Raw genomic sequence first — 18,846 nt, forward strand, 5'->3', positions numbered from 1 at the left:
CACATTTCTGTTAGAGTCAATAGTGAAAAGTCTGTATCGGCTGCATGTTTTCAGAAAAAGGCATGATTAGGGGCCCCAACTTAAGAGTGCCAAACTTACAAATATTCATCAGTGTTATCTGGGGCGGGGGGAAGTAGAGAGCCCTCGCTTCCTGGTGGGGGCTGTTGCCATAGCTACACAGAGAATTTCACTCCCACTGGGCAGCATGGAGGGCTGGTAAGTATCTTGTTGATCACAGCTATGAAAACTTTATTGTGAGGGCTGGTAAGTATCTTGTTGATCACAGCTATAAAAACTTTATTGTCTACTAGGAGAGGATATGGGGCTGAAACTCTAATAGAAGAAAAAGGACACAGTATAAACATTTATATCAAAATTGGGATGTCCTGTCCCCCACCCCCCCAAGGTTCTACAAATAAGTATCACTTTATTTTTATTTTATTTTTTAAAATTATTTTTATTTTTCAATTCCAGTTGCCAAATCAGTATCACTTTAAACAGGAATGGTTACAGAGCATTTTGAATGCTATAATACGAGGGTAAATAACTAAAAAGGGTGGAATAACATATTTGAATACTGACTACTTGCCCCAGTAAACAAAGAACTGCCAGTACAGATTGGCTTCTGTCACTGCTTAGGTTTTAGATCAGGCATTTGTCATTTTCGTGAAAGCAGTTCTGTGATTTTGAACACTAAAACCAAAGTTTACAATCCACAGGATGCTCTTGCAGGCTTTGATACATATGTTTGCTGCACTTGATCTTGATTTTGAAAATTGATGAAAAATTTGTAAAAAGTATGTAGATGTGTATGACATGGTCTAGATTTACTTTGCTTGAGATTTACAACTCAATTTTCATTCAGAACATTTAAAATTTTGAAATTTCCACTATGTTGGTGCTAAACCAATTTAGAAAGAAAATGTTAAGCATAGACTCTATCAACAGCATAAATTGGGCCATTATACTTAAGAGTCTTAACCATATTATGGAATTATGAAATACCTAAAGACTTTATAATACTGTGTTATGAAACTCTTAGACTTTATTCTCTTGTTCTAGAAGATTTTTAAAGCATCTCCTGGTGGTTAAGATAAGGTCAGCAAATTTGTGCAAATTTTTTTTTATCATGTAGGCATGACTACTGTTATGTCTCTCCCTTCCTCCTTTCCTCTCCCCCGCCCCCCATTTTGGTTATAAAAATACTTTGTCTCTTTTGTTTTCAACCTAAGGTAGCCTTTTGTTTTACCTTTTTGTCTCTGCATGATACTCAGTGTAGCAAAGTGCTGCTTTAGATGATCGAATACTTATCAACATGTTTATTTGCATTACTTCTGCATAAAAAGATTTTGCGACTGTAATGGTTTTATTTTCCTATAGAATAAAGTCTTCATGCATAGAAATATTTCTAATTCTTGGTTCCTTTTGTAGGCCAACAATTTCTGCCCCTTTCTTCAAGAACGAATTTAATTTTTCTTCATAGTAAAAAGATTATGCTAGCAAAAGAAATGAGCATTCACTCTAGACCCTGATCTGTAGTTTTTTGGGTTTTTTTTTTATGGGCAGAGAAAACTAATAATGGATTTTAATGAAGCAATATTTGGTCTTTTTATGTTCTTTATGTCCTTCCCCAGATTTAGCCTTTATTATTTAAGGCCATTTCTCAGTTTCAGGATAACTTGTCCTGTCTTGAACTAAATTAAATAAAACCGATCCTTTTCCAAGCAGCAGCTGGTTCCAATACCTTCTGATACCTGTATATCTCTTTCCCATCTTCATTGTAGACTTCTTGAAGGTGGGTACTTTCTAGCTAGTCCCTTGTTTTCTTTAGGATCATCTGATGTTTCTGCACAAAGCCCTTTTACTGTTGTTGTTAAGAGAATGTTAACACTTCATTTGCTTCAGGATTGGGGCAAGTGTCTTTCCAAACTTAGATATAGACACCTTTGTCTCATTAGAGCTGGTCGTTCCTGTTTCAAATGGGCAATTTTCGGATACAGGCTCTAAAATGGTAGCAAATCAGGAAGTAGACTTAATATGAAAGACAGATTTATTCTCACAGGGAAAGGATTGCCACTTTAATTATCAAGGAGATTGATTTTTGTGCATTCTCTTCAATTTTAATAGAGAATGAGAAGGATGGGTTTTTGAAACCGCTCTACGTGAAATCTTTGCTTCTTGTGGCAATCATAAACCATTCTGCTGAGCAATTTGTGGGGAAGGGGAAGTTACAAAAGAAAAAAGAAAACAAACCAGATAGACAGTATATCTTTGTTCAAAAAGTGTTGATAGCATGATAATTTATGATAATTTATTCAGAGAAGACAAGTACATTTATTGCTTCTTTCTAATCAGCAAAGCCTACTCATTCATTTTTTTTTTTTTTGCCTTTTTAGGAAATATATTCCCAAACTGAGCCCAAGATACAAAGTTTGGTTCAGTGGGGATTAGGTAAGTTGATTTTTAATAAGGCATAATCAGTTTCTTTTAACATCAAACTATTTAATCGGGGTTCCATGGATGGGCTCCAGGAGCTCTGCGGATTCCTTAAAATTGTATACAGAATTTTAGAGCTAGGTAAATTTTTCTGGAAAGATAACCTTTTCATCAGATTTCAGAGGATTAGTGTCCTCACACACTCAGGTAAATTTCTTCAATATCATTAGGATCGTTGGGCTGGCAAGTGCACATACACTAGGTTTTTTCCTTTAAATCAAGTCCCTAACTCACACTAACCCACACTAACTCAACAATAGCTTTTCAGAATCAGGAGAGCTCTTTTGCACAGCTATTAATAAATTTTATAGCGGTTTAGAGGCAGGAAGGAACTGGGTTGGTGTGCCTAGGAAAGGCTTTATTGCATAATCAGTAGTGCTCTTACATTTTTTTCATTGATTTTTATTGTCCTTATTTTGCACATCCACTTAACACATATACTCATAAACTAGGTTCACAGTCTATGTTTTGACTAATCTCAGTCGGGACCTGGTAATATATCTCATTCCCCTGATTGGGCATCTCAGCAAATCAAACTCTTGTTTTCACAAGTGTCTGTTTCCATGATGGAATGAAATAAACATGAGTACAGTTTATTTTTTGCGAAGATCATCGTAGAGTGTTCATGTGCTGATACCCCTGAAACTACCAGATAAGTAAATTTTTCATTTGAAGACACACATTAATAGCCTACCAGTTCTTTAAATTATTCATGTACGTTAATAAGTAACATCTTCATTTTATTAATTTCACAAACACTTTCTTAGTGCTTATTATGTGCCAGAACTAGGCTAAGTGCTTTAAAAATATTGATTTATACATAATCCTCATAACAACCCTGACAGGTACTTTATTACCTTCATGTTTTACCTGAGGTAACTAAAGAACTCCTGATCTTTTATCTATACATTTGTGACTGAGGAGTTCTCTTCATTGTCACTTGTCATTTCTCATTGATTCATAGCAGTAGGCGTTATTTGCAGAGTTCTCTTGGACTCATAGTTACGGCACAGGCTCTTAAAAAGAAATGTTCCTGTATGATGAGTTAGTTGTATGGTTGTTTGCTCAGGCAGTCAGTTCACTTCCCAGCAGTCACAGCCAAGACCTGTTACTGGAAGTTGGACTTCGGCTTCAGTGCAGTCGTGTAGCATATCTTCTTTCTCATTTCTTTATGATTTACCCACTTTGGCTCAGCTCACCAAGGCCATCTGTTGTCTTAGCGGCTATCCTGTGTGCATGCCTAAAATTGAAAACACCGTGCTGGTAGGCAAAAATAAAGGGAAGTAGAAAATTGTCTCAAAAGACCCAGACAGGAAGATAGAAAGTTAAAACTAGGTTAAAGGCAAAGTAAGTAAGAGGCCAGACAGGAATTAGTACCAATAATACAAGCCCTATAGTAGTATTTAAAACAATAACCACATTTCCCAAAGAACCAAGGAAAAGGAAAACTAGTGTGTATCTGGTTCTTTCTGGAGAGAGAGAATTACTGAGTATTCCAATTAATTCAGTTCCACATACATTTGTTAAGTCACCATCGTGGCAGGTGTCGAAGATCGAGGCTGATTAAGACAGTGGTCCCAAACACTGCATATAATAAATTATTCAATATTAGTGCAAACACAGAGACTGTCACAGACCACTATCAAAGGTACAAAGGAAGGAGACTAGTTTAATAGAGATTGGGGAGACGGGAGTAGTCGGGGAAGGATTTCTGAGATGAATCTTGAAGGAACAGAGTTAGCCACACCAAAATGTGGGGGCGGGACACAGCATTCCACAGAGAGCACCACATGATCAAGGCTGGGAGGTGTGACTCAAGGTTCCATGTGCCGGGAGCTGGAAGCAGATGGGGAGTGCTGACAATGAGGTTGAGAAAGAGATGTGAAGGCTTTTTAAGTTTTGACCTAAAGCTGAAATTTATTTGTTAATTCTTTCAGTATCTTTTACCTTCTAGCAGCGTTTTTAATAAATTATCTGTTGAATGAACATCTACTATTATCACTGAGGAAAGTAATATATAAGTCTAAGGGATCCGCCATTAAGGAGTGGGTGTTCTCCTCGAGGAGATATAAAATAGACCCCTGATTAATTAAACACAAGGTGCTGTAGAATTAGGTACCAAATGATGGTGTAGAGAATAAATGTGATGGGACTTTAGAGGGTGTGGGCTGATGAGCATAGGAAAGGCTTTTCTGAGGAGGTAGGACTTAAGAGCTGGCTGTTATTTGGTGGGATTGGCCCATTGGAGAAGAGAGGAGAAGCAGCATCATGCGAATGAGGTGTAAGGCATGTTCGGGAGTGGCAAATAGGCTCATGTGTTGCATTTATTTTTATATATCACTATCAACAGAGACTATTTCCCACATATACTTGTATTACAAGTTTCTTTCATTATTCAAATTTATTTTGTTCTTCAGTTTGAATAATGAGTTCAGATGGCAAAGGATATTTTTTCCCTGACTCTAATGTATTTGGTTCCTGAGTTTCAGAGAACAAGCAGCAAAGCTTCAGAGAGGGATAGATTTATCCAAATCTACAGGCATACCTCATTTTATTTTGCTTCGTTTTATTGCACTTTGAAGATATTGCATTTTTCTACAAATTGAAGGTTTGTGGCAACCCTGCATTGAGCAATTCTGTTGGCACTGTTTTTCCAACAGGTTCAGATGATGGTCAGCGTTTTTTAGTAATAAGTATTTTTGCAGTTAAGGCATGTACATTGTTTTTTAGACACAGTGCCATTGCACACTTACTTAATACATGGGAAACCAAAAAATTCATGTGACTCATTTTATTGTGGTGGTCTGAAACCAAACCCTCAATCTCTCCAAGGTATTCTGTGTTTGTGTGTTCGGATAACAAGAGTTTGGATAGCCCTGTATTTGTATTTCCTTTCATGTGAATAGTTGATTCAGATCTGTTGCCTTTAGAAATATGAAAGTAATTTAACATTTCTGTATTGTCAGTAGGTTGTCAGACCAAAATTGTTTGAAAGTTGAATACTTGCTGTGTGAGTAGTAAATGTTTATATATCACACAAAAAGAATGTGTTGAAAAGAAGCATATTAGCAGAAAGCTAAGAATACTTTATTTGATAAGCATTTGATGCTATGTATACTAGTTATATATAAGATTTTTTTTAATGAGCAATTTATGGAACTGTTTCCTGGTCTGACTCTATTGTAGACAGCTATGAATATCTCCAAAACGCACCTCCTGGATTTCTTCCAAGACTTGGTGTTATTGGTTTTGCTGGTGTTGTCGGGCTCCTTTTGGCCAGAGGTAGGTACAATTTTGTATGTGTGTTTTTTAAACCATTCATAAGGGAAAGGTAAGACGTATATTTGGTTCTTTTCATTTACTAGTTTTCAGAATAATGAATTGGATCCTGAATATGGCCTTCTTAAAATAATATAATTGTTATAGTTGTTATCTCCAGTATATTTGATTTTAAGCATATATGGAAATTGTAAAAAAATAAAATGAAATTGTATACTCTTAGTTGAAAAAAAGATTAGTTATCATTTATAGGCACATTTACTTGATCAAATTACTGTTGCTCTTGGAGAAAGAGTTAACTTTTGTTAACCAAAGTCTGTCATACCTGAGACCCTGTTCCCAAGTTTCACTATTAAGATTAGGTTATTAATCACAGTAGGTAAAACAGTGATTTCATAGACATTTTATTAATTTTTTGATGTGTTGGAGCTTCAGTAGTGATGATGTAAAAAAATTTAAAACACTTGAAATTAAAAACTAACAAATGTCAACTTAAAAACACTACCCTGTTGGATTATAAAACATTCATAGGAAATGAAGGATGATAAAATACTTCACTATAATCGAGTTTCACTGATTGTAAAATTCAGACTTTACAAACATTTCTAAAATAGAAAGTTTATGAATCCTGTAATCAGACCTCCATTAATGATAACTATACAGACTTGTTTGGAACTCATTCCTCTGATTTTAAAACCCTTTGCTATACATGCCTTAACCATGTCTAGATTCTGGAGAAATGCTGTGCTAATGCCGCTTCCCCAACCTGTAGGGTGAACGCCTGTGGGGGTTTCCGTGCCCTTCTCCTATCTTGTGCAGAATATATAAGAATTAAATTCAGAGTTCATTTCTAGTAATCGACTTGTGAAATAGTCGAACCAGCTTTTCCCCCCAAACTTCTTTCCTCCCTCCTTTCTGTAAAGCTATCCAGAAAAGCATTCCCATCTTATTTAGGTAGTGTTTGAGTGTTTGGAATTTATGAAATCCCAGGGCCAGGTGTTGGAATCTTGGCTAGTGTTAGGGAATCAGGCGAGATGAGCTTTCCCCTCCCTCTCCATGGTTAGAGCATGTGGGGGAGTCTTGCAGCCCTAAAGAAAACTCGCTGCGCCATACGTGCATATGTTGATAAACACTGCTGAGTGTTTATCCCCTGCACATCCACTGGGGTGACCATCCCGAGGACGATTGGGGACTGCGCTCTTCTAGACAGAACAGCAGCATAAGGACACACACTACTGAGGGTCCTATTCCTTTGTTTTTGTTTGCTTGTTTGTTTATTTGTTCCTTTCTCATTTTCCTTTTACTGTGAGGGCTCGGTAGTATTAAAAGAATATAAAACCTTTTTCAAAAAAGTATGCAAATGCGTACACACCCACACATGTATACTCAGCAACAGGCCTTTTTCTATGGCCGCTGAGGTAGAAGGGCCTGAGGTGAACAGAGGGGTCACTCAGCAGGACGAGTGGATGGTAGGTGTGTTTATGGGTGGCCTGAGTAATTTGCACGCCCCTCCTGGTAGATGGTCCCCTGTGTCGGCGGCAGCAGAATGGGCTCAAAATTCCCTCCTGGTAGGGTTTCTTTCTTTTTTTTTCAGTCTAACATTTAATTCATGTATTTTTTTTAATTTTTAAAATAGACATTGTATGTATTTAAGGTGTACAACATATTTTGATATGTATATGCATAGTGAAGTGATTACTACAGTCAAGCTGATTAACATATCTTCCCACATAATTACCTTTTTTTGTGATGAGAGCACCTGCAATCTCCTATCTTAGTAAATTTCCAGGATTCCATATTAACTATAGGCACATTAGACCTCTAGACTGATTCATCCTGTGTAACTGCAACTTTGTGCCCTGTGACCCACATCTCTCCCTCCCCCACCTCCCCACCCCTGGTAACCACCCTTCTACTCTCTGCTTCTATATATATGACTCTTTTAGATCATATCAGTGAGATCAGGCAGTTTTTATCTTTCTCTGTCTGGCTTATTCACTTAGCATAATGTCCTCTAGGTTCATCCATGTTCTTGCAAATGGCAGGCTCTCCTTTTTTAAAGGCTGTATAGTATTCCATTATATACAGATACTACAATTTCTTTATCCATTCATCCATTTTCTGACACTTAGGTTTTTTCTATATCTTGGCTGTTGTGAATAGTGCTCCAGTGAACATGGGAGTTCAGATATCTCTTCGAGATACTGATTTCATTTCCTTTGGGTATATACCTAGAAGAAGGTTTGCTGGATCATATGGTAGGGTCCTTTGAGCATATCTGCTAAGGTAGTCTGCCTCAGTTGATGAGGATGGCCACGACTGAGGTGAGAGGATGACCATTCAGAGGAAGTGGGCCCAGCTAGGCCCCTCAAAGATGGCAGGTGGTCATTGCCCACTATTCCTGCCCTCTGGTGGCTCCCCACAGCTCTGGCAGCCAGTGGTTCCCCTCTGGCAATGCTAATAGTTACAGCCCAGACCACTGACTTCTTGGGAGGTGTGGGCATGGAGACGGTGGAGGCAGGAGGTTACACTTCCTTCCTGAAGTTCTGGGGTCCCCCGCTTACTGTGTGAACCAGTAGGAGCTGGAGGCCCACGATCTGCTGCTTATCAGCTTTCCCTAGAGGAGTGAAAAGTGACTGGTTGGCAGGTTTGCTGCCCTTGACCTGGTCTTTGCCTCTGTGAGCTGCCTAGCTGCTTAAAGCTTCAAGTATACAGGTAAGATCCCATGGGTGTAAAGGGCTTTTCTCTTCTGGAGTAATTATATCCTTTTAATAAAGGCAATAAGACAGGGATAGAAATAGATTTATTAATAGTCTGTTCTCTCTGTAACCCTAGTTCCAGCTTTGGGGATTCGTCTGTTTAAAGTTTAAAACCAATAAAGCAGCACTTACATTATTCTGACTATGTTAGTAACATACATTGTGCAAGCATCTGTCTGCATCCCATGTAAAAACCCTGTGCTTTTCAATGGAGACTGTTTCTTGTGTCAAGTGCATTTCGAGTGTATTCTCCTGTTTCATCCTCTACCCATTTTATTAATCTCGTTCTCAGGTTTCTCCCAGCTCTCCATCTTGTTCTCTATTCAGTCAGTTCTCCTTTCTCCAGGGCTGCACATCCTCTCTCAGTCTGGATTGGGACTCAACACAGCTGTTGTTTTGGGATGTGTCTCCACACTCCCTTGGGGTTAACCGCCCCCTTCCTTTTCCAGGTTCTGTGTCATCATCTGCTTGGTTTGCTCTGCCATGTTGTTGAACTACCTATTTAAGTCACTTTCAAAAGAGCCTGTGTTGGAAGTAAGCTTCCCAAGTCCTTGCAAGTCTGAAAATTACTTTCTGCCCTCATACCAAGTGATAGTTTGGTTGGGCATAGAGTTTGTTTTCTGTCAAAACTTCGAAGGCCACATCTTCTAGCATCCTGTGTTCTAGCAGCTAGTCTGCAGGCTTGTTCCTTTTGAAGTCATTTATTTTTTTCTCCCAGAAGCTTTGAGGGTCTTCTCTTAGTTTTCAGTGTTCTGAACTTCCATGGTGCTGTGACTGCATGCAGTTGTTTCATTCCTGGTTGGGCATTTTGGTGGCTTGTAGCCTTCAGCTGTAGGAAGATATCTATCTTGTATTTCTTTGAAAGTGTACTCTGGTTCTTTTTCCTTCCTGAATTCATATTAGCAATTGAGCTGTTTAAACTGACCTTATGTGTCTCTTATAGTTTCTTGGTTATTTTATTTTATTCCTTTTGATTTTTTCACTTGGTCATTTCCAAGAGCTCTTTCTTGTTCTCTGAATATTCTTTTTTTCCTAGAACTCTTTTTTCTTTTAATGTAGTACCTTCTTGTATTCAATGATATTTAATTATGGGTTTAGTTTTGTTTTTTAAGTTCTTATGTTTCCTATGGAGTCATTTTTTTTCCTTCTTGCTTATTGCGATCTTCTCTTTTATGTTGCTGGCTTTCCTCAAATAACTAGTGATCCTTGGTTGTACAATCATGTTTAAGAATAAAGTGATTGAAATGCCAATAAGAATTTTTTATGCATAGATGGGGCTTGCTAGCAGGCAGGTTCGACCTCAGGGTGAGCCATACGGGAACTGACCTTACCAAGCGGGGGCGCCAACACCCAGTGCCCACTTGAGAAAGGTTCTACTCTCAGGTGCTTACAGGCATGCGCACACCCCCGGCCATCTTGCTTCTCAACAGAAAATCCATGGCATTTCTTTAGAGATATCTCGTCCAGTTTTTAAATTTGCCTGGAAAGATGCCTGGCCACAAGCAGTTTTGCACTGGGATGGCATGGGGGAAAGAGAAGGTCAGTTAGTCCACTCACAGGACTTGCATTTGTCCCCGTCTTGATCTCTGGTTGCCCTCTCCACCCTCCACAATACCTGCCATTTCTGGGCTGCCAGGGCCATTCTGCCTCCTCCTCCACTTCAGCCCCTCCTTGGGACTATAAGGCTGCGTGTCCTCTTTGCTCCTGTTCACTCTCCATTTTCTGAAAATTGGTTGATACTTCTTACCTGTCAGTGACCCCTTCACACATTTTCTTGTTGTCGTGGGTTTATTATCTGTATTTTATTCTTTTACTGTTATTATCATGGAGTATTAGAAAAGAGAGGAGAGGAATATTTGTGTTCAGTATTTAAATAGGAAGCCAGTTTACTATAAAACAATGTAAACCTTAGAAATCAACATAATGTATAGTTTTCTTTTCAAAACGATCTTTTTTTCTGCTTCATTAGAAGTGGTGGTTCTCTTAAAAACCTTGTGCTGATGAAAGAAGCCAGACACAAGGACCGCGTATTATATAATTCCATTTATATGAAATGTCTAGAGTAGGTAGGTTCGTAGAGATGAAAAGTAGATTAGTGGTTCCCTAGGCCTGGGTGCGATGAGGGAATTGGAGGACAACTGCTATTGGATATAGGGTTTCTTTTGGGAGTGAAGAAAATATTCTAAAATTGATTGTGGTGATCGTTGCAAACTTCTGTGAATACAGTAAAAGCCATTGAATTGTACACTTTAAATAGGTTGTGTGAATTCTATCTCACTGAAACTATGAAAATGTAGCGGTCTTTTTTGGTTCCTTTGATGCTATTAGGCACATTCTCTGTCAGTCTAGGACCAAAGAAATCTTATTCAGTGTTAGATGTACAGGCAAATTGTGATGGTAAAGATGGAATCATCTGATGGTCTGCAACCTTTTATTTAATAGGTTCAAAAATAAAGAAGTTGGTGTATCCACCTACTTTCATGGGATTAGCTGCCTCTCTTTATTATCCACAACAAGCCATCATATTTGCGCAGGTAAGTTACACCCAGTAAGCTGGGATGTCCCTCGTTCTTGCTTATGTACGTATGAGTTTAATGCTTAATTTTATTTCATTTTGTAACTTTTATAACGCCAGACTTTTTTGCACATATAAATGAATACAGCAAATTTTAATGTTTTTCTCCACTATATACCTAAGTTCTGGCCTCCTTCCAATCATGCCTGTATTCAGAGAATGCACACTAATTTGAATATTAATAAAAGAAAACTTAAGATACCTTTTTTCCGTATTGACATGGAAGTTTAGGGACTCAGATTCCAAAGCTGGTAGTTACGGGTCATTCTCAGTACGGTGTGTCTACTCACAACCCTTCTTGGAGTTGCAGGCACAGGCCTGCGCTTGGCTCTCTGTGACTTCTCTCAGTCCTGGCAGCAGCCTCGCTTTCCTTGCTGGGGACTTCGGGGAATGCAGTCCTCCTCTGGGAACACCCTTCTCAGGCCTCTTAGTTGGCCATTCCTTTTTTTACCCTTCAGGCCTCAGCTCGATGACATCCTGGCAAGTAGGACACAGTGGCAAGCAGCATGGCTTAAAGCTGATGTCTTAGTCAGCTCGAGCTGCCATAATGAAACACAACAGACTGTAGGACTTAAACAACAGAAATTTATTTTCTCACAGTTCTGGAGGCTAAGAGTCCAAGATCAAAGTGTCAGCAAGGTTGGTTTCTCTTGAGGCCTCTTGCCTTGGCTTGCAGATGGCTGCCTTCTCACTGTGTCTTCACATGGCCTTTTCAATGTGTGTGCACATCCCTGGTGTCTCATCCTCGTTTTGTAGTGACACCAGTCATATTGGATTAGAACTTTACCCATGTCACCTCATTTAATATTAAAAGGCCCTATCTCCAAATATAGGCACATTGTGGGTTAGGGCTTCAACATATGAATTTTGGGGGACACAATTCAGTCCATAAGAGCTGGACCATTAGGTCTCAAAGTGTGGTCCCTGGACCAGCAGCATCAAGATCACTGGGGAGCTTATTAGAAATGCTAATTCTCATGGAACCTGCAGAAACTAACCATGTGGGCAAATGAAAAATGCTAACAGGGTACAGTTAAGGTGCTAGAATTGGTCTGAAGGGTTTACTCAAGTTAAATTGTACTTGATCTTGTTGAAATACATCTGCAGCTGATAATGAGAGAAAACAAAGTGTCATGTCTTGTCTCTCCCCATAGTCCTCATGGGTTTCGTATTTGTTTTGAGTATTTTTTCTTTTACTTTTACTTTTTTCCCTCCTTTATAACCTTTGGGATATTGAGAATACCCAGTGAACATTACACCATCAATATAACTCTACAGACTTTGCTGCCATCGGTGGTGTGGTTATCTAATTTTTGTGATAGGGAAACAAATTCTTTTGAATAAAAATAACATTTTTTTAAAATTTGTAAAACAGAAATGCAAATTCTCAGGCCCCAACCTGGATCTACTGACTGAGACTCTCTGAGGGTTAGGGCCGGCAGTCTGTTTTAGCAAGCCCTCCATGGGGTTTTAATGCCTGTGATATTTGAGAACCACTGATATGGACTAGACTCCTTCAGGGCAATGTTTTCTGGACTTAGTGGGACTCTACATATAGAGTCCCTTGGAAAACTGAAAAGAGCAAGGAAGACTCTGGGTTTTGAGTCCCTCGACAGCTTATAGACATGGACCCAGTTGCCAGAACTGCCACATCACTCGGAGACTCAGTCCCAGCAGGAGCAGCAGTGCTGTCACCAGAATTGGGCTCTGAGCCAGACCAATGTGACACTGAGCTCCCTAGAGTCCTCCTGACAGGATTGAGTCTAGAGTCCTTGATCGTGCTTCAGTTGTAGTTGGGATTCCAGTGGCTCCAGCTGTGGATAATTGATGACTTGGGTGGCAAATGCCAGTAAGGTCTTTCTTGCATGGGCTTGACATTGTTTATAGCAGTCCTGGAGGCAAACAGTTAACATTTATCTCCCCACGTCAGCCCCAGCTCAGGAATAGTGAATCACGTCTACCTGCTCTAGAGCATAAAAATAATCTAACATCATGTCAGTTTGTTATGGTTTAAACAGTGAATGGATAGGGTGGGGAGGGCGGGCCTGGCTGCTGGTTGAGAAGCATAGATAGCTGCCTCCTTAGAAGAGGCCTTTTTTTTTTTTAATCTTATATGTCACAGCATATGTTACAAAAGATCTTTTGTATTCACAACCAAGATAGTAGGATGCACATCTCACTTGTATTCTAACTTATTTTAAGTCAGTGGTCAGTGGGAAGGAGTTTTGTCTTTTATTTTGTAGAGGAAGCCAGAAAAAAACAATTAACTTTACTTTCATGAGGTATAAAACATTAGTGATCTGTTTGGAATGACAAAGAAGTTCCAAAAATGGGGAGTGGTGATGGTTACATAACATGGTGAATATACTTAGTACCATAGAATTGTACACCTAAAAATGGTTAAAATGGTAAATTTTTATTATTAAAATTATTGGGGTGACATTGGTTAATGAAATCTAATAAGTTTCATAAAATATTATGAAACTTATGTGTATATTGCCACAATAAAAAGATAATCAGCGATTGAAAAAGATTTTCTGGTATTGTTTTAGTGTCATTTAGTTCCTAATTCATAGTTTTAAGTTTTGTGCTGTTTTTTTTTTTTTTCCTTTATGAATTCGTTGAGCTTGGATGAGCCTCTTAACCACTTACGTTCTTTTTTGTGTTCAGTAGTGTTTGGATAAAAGTACCATAAGAAAACCCTTAAAATGATGGCAAATGTTGTTTTCCTCTCAGAAATTTATAGCACTGAAAACAATGCCATATACATGGTAAATGGTCAAAATGTCTACGTATGGGTCCAAGAGTCATATCATATCATAATTTAAGAACAGTTAGAGCAACTGGAAGAATATAATTTGTAAGAAAACAGCGTGTTGCAACGACCACTGGATTTACTAGCACCATGACCTTAGACAAGTCACTTGGCCTCTGAATATTTCCTTATAATCTTTGCCTACTTACCACACAGGGTTGTTATATTAGAATAGAGATAATTCATGTGAATGTGCTTTGTAAACTAAAATGCTCTATATGGATAAATTATTATAAAAGTTAGGAAGAGAATAATAACTGCGTTCACAACTTGGAAGTACTGTCATGTGAAAGACCAATCGACATTCTTTGTTATAAGTAAGACCAATGTATGGAAATTACTGGAAGCATTTTTTTTTATTTAAAATTTATTCATTTATTTTAATTAGTTTCAAGTATACAATACATTGGTTCAACTTCTATATAGTTCATAAAATGATCCCCCCAATTGCTCCCTCCCTCCCCTGGCCCTCCACCTAGCCAACATATAATGCTAACTGCATTCCCTATGCCGTGCTCCCCATCCCCGTGCTCAACTATCAACTACTAATTTGTACTTCTTTAACCCTTCACCCCATTTTCCCAGCCCCCCAGCCCCTCTCTTGTCACCAAATTGTCCACTATATTTGCGAGTCTGTTTTTGATTAGTTTGTTCTTTTTGTTCCTTAGATTCTGCATATAAGTGAAATCATATGATATTTATCTTTTTCTATCTGACTTATTTCACTCAGCATAATAACCTCTAGGTGGAAGCATTTTTTTTAAAGACAGCTCAATACTTTAAAAAATGTTTCCAACCATTAAAGCCAGCTAGCCAAAGGTAGATAAGTGCCTTTTAAAGTAGTGAACCCCCTGGCCCCAAAATATTCTCTGACCATGGGCCTACCTCTTGGGGTGTTATAGAAAGGATTTTGGATCAGGAGGCAAATCCCTGTAGAAACTCAAAGATTTTATGTTTTGGGGGACTTGGGAAAACTGCGAGCATCTTCATTGGGTTCACCGATATTTTACCTAAGCCCCTAAAATAAATGATTTTCAGCTTGGCAAATGTGACATGGTTGGTTGTTAATGCGATAGGTAGAAGCCTTCTTTCTGTGTATGATTTTCAGGAATTTCTTTTATCAGCAGTGATCTCCTACATTTTTTTCCCCTTGAAATTGTGAAAGTTTGAAATATACACCTGATTGATGGCGTACCGTTGTAAATGATAACTGTACACAGCCAATCTACTTTTCTTTTTATTTTGCATTATTACTATTTTTATTTGCACACTATGCACAGTTTTAATGTGTACATACACATGTCCCAAGACTTCTGTAGTCGTTATACGCTTAAACACAGCTCTATTGAAAACCAGAAAAAGGAAAATGGAAAATTCTCTGCCTTACCAGTCATGTATGAACTAACAATGGATCTTTTTGTTTGTTTATTTCAAGGTCAGTGGGGAGAAATTATATGACTGGGGTTTACGAGGTTACATAGTCATAGAAGATTTGTGGAAGGAGAACTTTCAAAAGGTGAGAAAGATCTTTTTCATTATCTTCCTTTTGGTTTAAATGTGTGCTTTCTCTAGGGTTTTGTAAAATTTTCGATAACCCTGTTGCTCAAGCTTGCTTTTTCTGTTTGTTATTTGTTGTACCTCTACCTCCAATTTCTATGGTGGCCTTTACTGGAAGAGCAATAGAACTTGCTTTTGCTTGTTAGCAGCAGGGCTGAATGAGTGGTGACTATACAATGCATTCTACTGCAGTCTTAGACCATAATTTTAAAGGTATTGTATTTATAATTTGCTCAAAGTGCAGCATTTTATCTGAAAGTTTTATGGAAACTTGGTTGAAAGGGAACATACTGTGCTCCCAGGAAAAAGACAAATAACCAAGATTCCTCTTGCTATTTCGTGTATCATAAGCTCTGTTCTTTACTTTAGGAATACTGTATCGGTCCATCCCCTTCTTGGCCCAGTTTAAGGGTGTGAGCCATGGCATGCTGGCGACCAGCCACCACCAGCTACAGACCACGTTCTCTGTGCTGACTGGTAGACAAGCGGCAGAGGGAGGAGGTTGTGTAACTAGCTGTAGTAAGGAGGTGTCATCTTTCATTTCTTCTCCCAGCCACATTGCTGATTGGATATTGCCCGTATTTGCCGGAATTTTCTCTTTCCACTGATAAGGAAGAATGAGTACAGAAAAAGGCATCATGTTTCTTCCAAACACTCAGAGGCACTCTCTGAGGAAGAATTAAAATTCTTATGTTAACATACCTTTTTCAGCGTAAATTGAAGGAAGTTCATTTTGACTCCTGTCATCCCAAATCAGAATACTCTTTTAAAAAGTCTCAAAATTAAAATCCAGAATTTGGAATTGGAATTTGAAGGTGATATTATAGAATAAATTATGAGCCCTCCTCATTGTATACATCAACAATCCTCCAGTGAAATCTTGACTAATTTTTGTATCGATGGTTTCTAAAGGAATTAGTCTCAATGGAGCCTGTTTAAACTAGCTCCGAAGTAAGAAGTTCTGTATTAATATCAAGTGGCCTTTGGCAATCCCTTTTTAAAGAATACTCATTTTATTTTCATTTCTCAACATTTTCTTTGGAAGATTCCTTTCCTGTTGAAAAAAATTCCTTAAGTCCGCATCGAGTTTTATTTGGGAAAGAAAATACTAGAATGTCGGGGAAGCTCTACACAGCTCTAGAAAGAAACGCGGAAAGTGAAACTCAGCCTCAGTTCTGAGCGCTGACTGTGTTAGGGTGGCAGACACATGCGCACCAAAGCCAAGGGGGGTCCCCGCCCCAGTCTCCTGCTCGGAATTAGCTTTCTCTGCTCTGATTCAGCCCAGTCTGGAAGCAACAGGACTGTGGTTGGAATGCAAGTTGAATAGGCCAGCACTTCATGGCCATTTGAAAACGTTAAATATTAAAGCTACTAACGTTTATATGAGAATGTTTGGGGAGTGAGAGAGTAAAGATGTCTGCATTTCTTTCTCTAGTCGGCTGTGCCCTTGCCCTCTTCCGAGTCATTGAGAACTTAGTGTTCTTCCATTCGTTTACTCTCAAAGCATAATTTTCCTGACAGCTGTCTGTTCTCAGAAGAAGGTAATAAAATCAATGTTAACTACTTAAACATTTAGCACAAGGCTTAAATGAAAAACAGCAGAAGGCTCCATGAATTTAAGATTGAATATACTTAGAGTTCAGGAATGATTTGATAGTGGAATGCAGTTGGTTTTGACTGATTTCCCTGCCCTCCTCTTGTTGGATTTTGTGTGTTTCAGTGTTTTTGTTTTGTTCGATTTGGTTTTATTAATGAGAACAAAGATTTAAGCTACCCTGGAATGGGAATCTTTCAGGGCTCAGGAACTGTCTTTCTGAAGGGAATTGGGGGACACCTCATGAAAGAAGTTTTTGTTTCTTTGCCTTTTTGGAGATTGATTTTCAAGTCAGGCTTCAGTCACAGTCTCAATTAGTCTCAATTAAGTGTAATCTAATTCATAATTATTTGTACTGTAATGATGTGACAGATGTACATGCTTTTGGTTGTAAATAATTTGTGGACACTATTTAAAACAAGGCCCTGAAATTTTAAGTGGTATGAATGATGGCTCAGTTCTCAATTACATTATTTCCCATGGAGCTATATTACTCTCAAAGACTCTAAATAAGTATGGCATTTTCCTGCTCTGCCAATCCCTTTCCTCTTTTGGGAATTCATTCTAAATGTTTGCACTAAATCTTCTACCAATAAAGTTTAGATGAGGTGGTCTTTCAGTTCAGTCGTTGTCATTGGTCAGTTAGAAGGAATTTATCTGCTTCAGCTAAAGTGAGCTCTTTGTCAGAATTGTGAAGCAAAGTTGGACGTGTCCAGAAATACTGTCATTGTAAGGTGGTCTAGGGATTGTTTTTGTTTGAGATAAAAGAACATATAACATACAGTGGACCCTTGAACAACACAGTTATTAGGGGTGCCAACCCCCGCGCAGTTCAAAATCCATGGTTAACTTTTGACTCCCCCAAAATTTAATTGTCCCTTGGTATCCTTGGGGGATTGGTTCTAGGACCCCCATGGATACCAAAATCTGCAGATGCTCAAGTCCCCTGTATAAAATAGCATAGATCAATGCATACAGTCGGCCCTCCACATACGTGGACTCCCAACTGTAGATTGAAAACAGTACAGATATTTATTGAAAAAAGTCACATATGAATGGACCCACATGATTCAAACCCATGTTGCTCAAGGATCAACTTTATATATACAGTTTAAAATTCAACAATATGGCCATACATATACCAATCACACATCCACCTTTTAAAATAGGAAATTACCAATGCCTTCCAAGTTCTCCATGGGCCCTTCCATCTCTCCAGAGAGAACCACTATCCAAAATTTTGTGTTTTTCATTCTCTTATTTTTCTTTAAACTTTTCTTTTAGTTTAACCACAGATGTATATATTCTAAAACACTGTAGTTGAACTTACCTGTTTTTTGCCTTTCTAATATAAATATATCAAAAAGCACATATAAAGAGTTTATCTAGATGGAATCTTGCTATGTATATTATTTTGTAACTGGTTTTGATCCCTTAACATGTTTATGGGCCATGTATGGCTGTGGTTTATTCATTTTCACTGCTATAAAGTATTTCTTGGGGAAAATACTTATGTTAATGGCTGGTTGGGTGGTTTTAAGTGTATTGTTGTTGCACACAGAGCTGTGAGCATTTTTATGTCTGTGTCTTGGTTTATTGAGAGTTTTTCTAGCTTGGAATTTCTGGTTCTTGGGGTCTGCACATCACTTTTGCTAGATGATGCCAAGTAGGTTTCCAAAGTGGTTATTTCTGTTTTTGCCACTCTGCTGGCTTTAAAGTAGTTTTTCATTGTGGAGTGTGTGCGTGATGGGGTGTGGGTTTACTTTATTCT

General features: G+C 38.4%; 1 protein-coding gene across 1 annotated transcript in view; it reads left to right on the plus strand.

Annotated features, from left to right (window-relative positions):
- APOO (apolipoprotein O) overlaps nucleotides 1–18,846 on the plus strand; it is a 52,252-nt gene that overhangs the window by 20,180 nt on the left and 13,226 nt on the right. Inside the window, exons 4-8 of the mRNA XM_015589133.2 lie at nucleotides 1,906–2,026; nucleotides 2,397–2,451; nucleotides 5,683–5,778; nucleotides 10,977–11,068; nucleotides 15,360–15,440. Of these exons, the coding sequence (XP_015444619.1) occupies nucleotides 1,906–2,026; nucleotides 2,397–2,451; nucleotides 5,683–5,778; nucleotides 10,977–11,068; nucleotides 15,360–15,440 (445 nt within the window). The remainder of the gene's footprint in view (nucleotides 1–1,905; nucleotides 2,027–2,396; nucleotides 2,452–5,682; nucleotides 5,779–10,976; nucleotides 11,069–15,359; nucleotides 15,441–18,846) is intronic.

This window comes from Pteropus alecto, unplaced genomic scaffold (genome assembly GCF_000325575.1).
Source record: "Pteropus alecto unplaced genomic scaffold, ASM32557v1 scaffold23, whole genome shotgun sequence".
NCBI classification, from domain to species: Eukaryota; Metazoa; Chordata; class Mammalia; order Chiroptera; family Pteropodidae; genus Pteropus; species Pteropus alecto.